General features: G+C 29.3%; 1 protein-coding gene across 1 annotated transcript; it reads left to right on the forward strand.

The window, feature by feature from the left end:
* Positions 1 to 7,542, forward strand: LOC124366556 (low choriolytic enzyme-like). Its single transcript, XM_046823150.1, has 5 exons — positions 1 to 253; positions 1,460 to 1,600; positions 3,778 to 4,086; positions 5,497 to 5,615; positions 7,250 to 7,542. Exons 1-5 carry the CDS (start codon positions 169 to 171, stop codon positions 7,457 to 7,459), a joined length of 864 nt encoding a protein of 287 aa, XP_046679106.1. The 5' UTR covers positions 1 to 168; the 3' UTR covers positions 7,460 to 7,542.
* Positions 7,543 to 7,936: the final 394 nt, after the last annotated feature.

Below are 7,936 nucleotides of genomic sequence, written 5' to 3' on the forward strand. Positions count from 1 at the left end.
AACAGGCTTATCGTACTAGTGACTAAGAACAAAGCTAATAACACCCATAAATAATTCATATGCAATGTGTGGTAGTACATAATAGCCTATACGTAGTATTCTTCGTTAATACCTATCCCTGAAGAGCCGTAATTTAACATCTTAGAGTTTAAAGGTTGCCTATATACAATGTTGTATGTATTATGTTGCATGTCGTTGTTACTAACCTTCATAATCAGTGTTCGGGCATGCCCTCTAGAATATGAAAGCACAGGTAAGATTTTTATAACTTCTTGATAGATATATTGGTTTATAGAACAATAATCATTAGATCCCTAATAAGAAAAATCTTCAGCTACAATACACGTATATTAATTTAAACAAACTCTCCAATAATATAAGTTTTTATTTCTGTGAGGCCTTTTATACTCAATGAGAACATTTTCTGACCCACACAGTTGTGTCCGGGATGTTCTCATTGGTACGAAAGGCCTTAAAAATATAAAAACTTATATTATTGGAGAGTTTGTTTAAATTAATATATAATTTCCAATACGAAAAGAGCTTCAAGAATGTACAATACACGTGTTATACAAATGCTTGATTGTCTTAATTTATTATGTGGCATTCGCTTTAATATATTTTATTTAAAAAATAAAAATATAGTTTTAATGTAGTATACATTCTTAGCTTTTTTAAAGGAATTTACAAGTTTTTGAATTGGCATATATTTTTACTTACGATTATTACAATAAACTTGAATTTTAAATATTCAGTTTGGTTACAGAATTCTATAAATTGAAAGAAGTTTAGCTGAATAATGAAATGTTAATCTTTGAATACATTTTAAAAATAAAACTATTTCACAAAAGATGTATTAAAAATAAAGTATCAGTATATTTGGATCCATTTTAATATGTTTTCTCTAAACTTTTAGGAGATAAAAAAACACTTCTTAAAAAGAGACACTGTCTTTATTTTACGAGTTCAATATAACTATTTCTTATTTCATTCTTATTCTTGTTCTGTAGATGAATAGGACAGAAAATCTTGTTTAAGTCCTGTGTAAGAAAATAAAGTTTATTACCAAGTTCTTTCCATTTTGTGCGTCTTACTTTATAGAATGTTACAAAAATGTATTTAATTGAAGCCCCTTGTGGTTATTGATTTTTTTTATTCCTGAAAAAACTAAACAACTAAATTTCCTAGTAAGTTCACCTTTTCAAACGGCAACCTCTCCCTAAATAAGTCATGTTAAACTAGTTATTCTGCACCATACAAAGCGCTTTGGTATTTGTATTCGGATATACTCAGGTTTTCAAATATGCTATCATAAAATATGCTATAGGACGAAGTATAAGCAGTGTTGATTTTAAGTATAGGCGATAAATTATTATTGACGCAATGAACGTTTTACTAGTATTGATACAATCTATTTCCAGTTGTAGTACATTAAATGAGTTTGTGCATATTTCTATAGATGAAACAGAACTGAACAATACGCTACCTCTGTTGAATGACACTGATATCGAAGACAGAACTGTTATAACTGACAGGCAAATCCTCTGGCCATCGTCATCATCTGGACTTGTTTTTATTCCATACGTAAATGCCAACCTTGGTAAGTGTGATAAATACACATATCTAATATCTAATATTAAACCAATATATTAACTAATTTTAAACTCGTAAATTTTAAAGTTAAAAATGTTAAACTACACATATAGTTTTTGTTAGCTGAGACGCATAAAATTAACATTCAAGAATCCATACATGCTTTAAAAAACGGTAACGTGCCGTAATTAGACAATTTTTATCACTGGATGTGATATAAATACATAAATAATATACATAATAGCATAAATAATGCAATTAAGAATTATATTGTATAAAGATAACTGTACACCGTACATTTGGAGAGCTTTTACATTCTCTGTTTTATACACGTGTCATTGTTTGCTTGTATTGAAGGGTAAGGCCAAAAAATTATTTAAAAAAATCATTTAATTATTAATTGTTACTGTTAAATCAATTTAAATATTTGTACGACCTGTAAACATTTGACAAGGTGAAATTTGGCTTGAAGAAGTTTTAATTTCGAAATACTCATTATGAAAATATGACGAATATTATTATCTGCCATGTCATTCTATTAGCTTATAAATAAGAATGAATCGCTTAAAGTGTTGCTTAGCGCTAATCTTGAGATCGGCTAGACAGACTATGCAAATTTTTATTTTTTAAGATATGTCTAACACAAGGAAAGTGTTTATGAAGATAAAGATCTAAGAGTTTTCAGGAGTGATTTAGAATCCGGACAAATATTATGATAATATTAATGAACTTAATACAAATTGAACTGATAACAAACAAGTTTAAATTTAAATTTTACTAAATAATATACACTCTGCTAGATCAATAGTGCAATAAAGATTGCTATATACATTTACTATCTAATTCTTAAACAAAATATTACTCCAGTTAAGAATATAAAACCTGTAACGTATTGTAAATACTACATAACGCCTGTTATAAAAACGAACTTAAAGTTTAACGTCCTGGTAGCTAAAGAAAAAAAACAGAGGGATGGACACTCATATGTCTTAATATTCCATTCTTTCTCAGCCTACAGTGTGAAAAAAACCTTTTATCACACAACACTTAATGTGAAGGATTATTGTAAATTTTAAATTAACATGGTAAGTGTTATGTAATAAACACATAACGCCGGAATTGAATGTAAACGGCTGATATAAGAACGTTGTTCCGTACACTGGATTTACACAATAAAAGTAAGTACTATTGCCACTGAATAGGAAGCATGTTCTGACCAGATTCAATGCCCATTGACTCTCTGCATGCTATTAACCATGGACAGTGAGATAATATATACTTAATTTACCATTGTGTCATTTGAAAATATTATAGGGCTCCGTCATAAGTGCATTCACTAACAAGGCTAAAGACATAGATTTTGAATATTGTATGCGATGCAATGGGAAAATGCTAGTATAAAGTAAAAGTAAAGTAAATATGAATTATTGTACCATACGAAATTAGGGCCAAGAAGGCCTCTCTAACACTTAACCTGCGGACCAACGGCTTAAAGGTGAGTTCTGAACCACCACCAATGTCTGGGCAGGCGGGCTGCTTGCAAGGAAGGGTACTCATCAAAGCAGCAGCCGCTCTCGACGTTGCTTGTTCCGGTTATCTTGCGATAACCGTTGTACCCACTACACTGCCCCATTAAAAACCGTATAAAATGGATTAAAACAGCAATTTATTGAAATGAAAAATATTCTCGCATAATGTACTTAAGTTGGCTTAAATAGAGTTAACTGCTTTAAAGATTTTTTTGAATAGAATGTTAGTACAAGAGTTATTATTATGTAATGATAAAAACAACTGAATTCACAGATGTTGTTTTGTTTTGCTTTTTAAGATCAAACTCCAGCCGTTAGACGCAAGTACCTGAGTATAACATATATATCAGTGCCAGCAATCAAACACCATTTTCTCGTAATAATTTCCACTGTATTAATGAAATGTTGAAGTAATAAACGTCATATGATGATTGAGAAATGTTGCATATTTACTGTACTTAATTCCGTGCGTTTTCATGTACTTGTATTGTTATTGACGGAATTCCTTTTAAAGAACGTATTATTTGGAACAGCCATAGGCTTAGAACTTATAATTCTTCAATTATAAAAGTGTAATAACTACACAATAATAATTAATAAATCTGTTTAATTATTTATATAACCTATATTATTGAGTTCTTACATTTATTTCCAGAACCTAGAGTGGTAAATCTTCTAAGACATTATATTGAACAGTTCAGTCTCCATTCATGTCTACGCTGGGTTCCAAGAACACATGAAAGGGATTATGTTGTGTTCAATAGAGGCAACTGGGGGTCCGATCGTTGTTTCGCTATAATTGGCAGACTTGGAGGGCCACAACATGTTAATATATCTGAAAGGTGTTTGCATTTTTACCAACAGCGCCCAGATGTGCATTATATACCTCACGAAATGTTGCATGCATTGGGCTTCGTACACGAACATCAAAGAAGAGACCGTGAGTGTTACATAGAAGTTTTTGGTAAGTTTTAGAATTTTTTAATTGAAAATATGGTTCTTTTATTTTGGTATATATATGTTCGTTAATTTAATATGTTTTATCTACCTGAAACTTCCCATTCCATGTGAAATCCATATTAAATCAGTGAAATTGTCGTTTAAATCACTGATTGAATTTGCTTAAAATAATATTTATTAAGATGATAAAACAGGTAAAACAAGAATAACTAAATATATTTCGACACGTGATCAAGTTTATTTAAATTTAATTTATCTGTCCCATATCATTATAAGTTAGCTTTATAAACGTGAACATACTGCATCACATTTGTATGTTATGGTAGACGTTTTTGTAAGCTATTAGTTTTAACATCAAGTTGTTTTACTTTTATCATGTCGAAATGTTTATATTGAAATTATATTATGTTTTATACTGAAGCTACCGAATGAATCTTGATAGTTTTAGAAACATACTTCATGTTATATGATTTTAACTACACTGCGATTGCTCATATTATGACGAAATAAGCCAATGTGCAAAAAACCATTAGTAGTAGTACAGTTAATCATTGTCTAAAATAGTGTTAATTATTCGTTTCAAATAATTTATTACTCAAACTGATTTTCGAAAATCTCTACCCTTGCATTTTAAAACTCTAAGCCCAGGTGAGAGAATCCTATCTGTCTAATATTTCTTGTATGTTAAACAACATGTGGAATATCGTAAAAATACAATGCCAAGTATATTTTAATGTTATTTACGTATTAAAATACTAAATTTAGGAATTTGTATTGATAAAAATTGCCGTAATTAGTTTTTTTAACAATACATTTATATAGCTAAACAAAGAAGGAATTAATTTTATAATGATGAGGTTAAGGTAACGTAACAAATCAGTTTCCATCATTCATACTTTACGTAAAGTTTAACAGCATTTGAGGGATAATCTCTTCTGTGCTAAATAAAAAAAAACTAGGTTGAAAACGAGACTTGAGTGTACATATATTCAAATATTAATTGTTTATTGGTTTAAAAGATTACTCTAAAAGCATTCTAGAGGAACTATGTAAAATCTCTTATGAAATTTTAAAAATGGAAAGCAGTTAAGTGCATATTCAGATTTAATCTTACACCTATTTCAGAAATACAATCATAAATACTGTTGTATGACTACTGCAACATTAAAATACTGGGTCTATTTTATTGTAATGCATGGGGTCAGCAAAAATAATGTGGTTTTTTTAAATAACAGGTGTAAATCGGCATATTCAATTCAGAATGAATAATTTAAAAACTATCCGTATATGCATTGAGTATCAAAAACCATTCCCTCATTTTATAGGCTGGAGAAATAAGTACTACTGGTTTAAGTTCATGCCTTCCAAATTTAAATGCTATAAGCTTTAAATGCTATAAATTGTATTTTTCCAGGAGGCGCACTTCAGGACTACAACAACAGAATATATACAAACTTTTGGACTGATATTACCTTCCCATTTGACATTCACAGTGTGATGCAGTACCGGGCCAGCTCGATTTTTAGATCATTGGTAATTTATCTTTGGATAGTTGAAGTTTAGATTTAAATATATGTAGTATTTATCGAAATAAAAAATAACAATGAAAAGAAAAATATATAAACATGCTCATTGTAAAAGCAAAGTTAATTTTGTTTAACTGATTCCCTTATATAACCAGGAAAAAATTTGTGTCGTTTAGTTTTACTATAATATTCATATACTTTAGGTAACAAAAACTATTAATAATAAAATAGACAACAAATTACGCATTAAGATAAAAAAAATTAATAGGAAGTAAAGTGGCTATATCTTGGAACTACAGTTGGCATAATCCACATGTATATACTAAATTTGGGAAGATGATAAATTTAGTATACAATATACGAAAAGAACTCTTCAGTACTGAAAGCTAGAAGAGTTTCTGTCTTGAAAACTATTAAATTCTTGTAACATATGATGACACGTCTAGAAAAGTTTGGCGTAAATAAATCAACTAATGAGTTATATAAAAATTGCACACAGTGTACAGTTTTTATATCATTCAACGATTTTGTTATATATATATATATATATATATATATATATATATATATATATATATATCAATGTCTTGGTTGGTGTGTATAAGATACATTGTCTTGTTTTTTACCTAGTCTAGTAAAAGAAATTATATTCAGGTTAGTGGATTTGAACTTTAGAACGCCTTGTAGCACATTTCCAACGAAAATGGGAAGTAAAGAAATAGTACAACACACAAATTTCATAAAAATGGGGTTTCCCTAGATTTTTTAAATACAATTGAACATTATACGTAGTGTTCTATTGGGTTAAGTTAATTAAACTTCTTTAACAACTAGTGAGGTTTTTGCTTTTAAAAACTTGGCTTTGCTCAAAATTGATGTAAATCTTGTAATAATCATTTTCCAAATATAGAATCTATGATTGTAATCTATATTACTGATAGTAAATATCTATTATAAAATTTAAAAAATATACCTTTAGCTTTGTTAGAACTTGAAGGATCGCAACTTCCTGGACGTGAGAGATCTCGCGTAGGTAATTTGTTAACAATAATAAAATTGATTAATCTTTATTTCATGTAACTTTTCTTTGATGAGAATCTTGCAAAAAAATTCTGTGAGAACTTGAATACCTTTCAGAATAAACTAATTTACAACAGTATCTATACATATACTACAATTACTTTGTAATCAGTTGCAGCAATTACAATACCGGGACTTGCGTGTTAGCAAGTTGGCAATGCATAACTTTTAAAGTACTTAAAGAATACATATTTTGTATATCCATAGAATATACATATTCACACGAACAAATTTTAAATGAGGCTTTAATTAAATATTAGTATATAATTGATGACGTATTAAACTTACCATAATGCTTATTTTGGTAAATCCAAATGCAGGGCACGAAAACATTTGAATCTATTTAAAATAAATTGAACAAAAAATAATCAGATGTTAAGGTATTGTGTAGAACTGTGTGAGATGAGATGACACAAGATCCCGCAATAATAACAACGGTTATCATAAACAAATTACCAACTGTATAAAATGCGGTAGACTCTGTATGCGCAATCTCTTGCTTGCTAAAAGTAGCAATCCGAAATTATCCAATACAATGGTTAATATAATTCACTGTTTCAGTTTGGTGAAACCGTTGGGCCGCTCAGTGAGGAGATGTCTATGTTAGACTGGATGAAGCTCAACTACATCTACTGCCGTGGACCGCATATATGTGACACAAATTATAGTTTATGTGCAAATCACAAGAATATTCTTAAACAGTGCATCCGGAGAGGTGCACTTCCTCGTAATCTTTTACATGTACAGGATTCAAACTGGCTAAATGGTTGAAAACATTTACCTATAAAATAATCTTGTATTTTTATGTATACACAAATATGTACAAGGAATTATATACTTGATGGAAATAAAAATGTGTATTATTTAAATTATTAATGTAATAAATACGTAAGTTCCGTAGTTTGACCTAACTCAAATGCTTTGTTAAAAACTCATTACTGACAATAGAGGTTTGAAAAAATAACAAGGGGGTGTAGAAATAATTCACTACAAATTGTGGTACGCTGAATTTTAATAAGTATCATATTTTATTTTTAAACAACACCACCGTTAACACAAAGCAATACTATTTTATTACTTATAGTTAAAGCCACAATGCCTAGTAACACGAACTGCAAGTTGAATTAATATTTGCACTCTCTGTTGTGCCTCTTATAGGGACGTCATAAAAAGTATTTTCAATTTAAGTATAATATCCTTTGTTACGCAATGCAATTTGAAATAGTTACTTTTAGCTATCGTAGAATC

This window comes from Homalodisca vitripennis, chromosome 7 (genome assembly GCF_021130785.1).
Source record: "Homalodisca vitripennis isolate AUS2020 chromosome 7, UT_GWSS_2.1, whole genome shotgun sequence".
Classification (NCBI taxonomy): Eukaryota; Metazoa; Arthropoda; class Insecta; order Hemiptera; family Cicadellidae; genus Homalodisca; species Homalodisca vitripennis.

Coding starts and splice junctions, on each gene's coding strand:
- LOC124366556 (XM_046823150.1), top strand. CDS start 169: ATGTTGTATGTATTATGTTGCATGTCGTTGTTACTAACCTTCATAATC. Junction 1,601..3,777: donor ATACGTAAATGCCAACCTTG/GTAAGTGTGATA, acceptor ATTTATTTCCAG/AACCTAGAGTGGTAAATCTT. Junction 4,087..5,496: donor GTGTTACATAGAAGTTTTTG/GTAAGTTTTAGA, acceptor GTATTTTTCCAG/GAGGCGCACTTCAGGACTAC.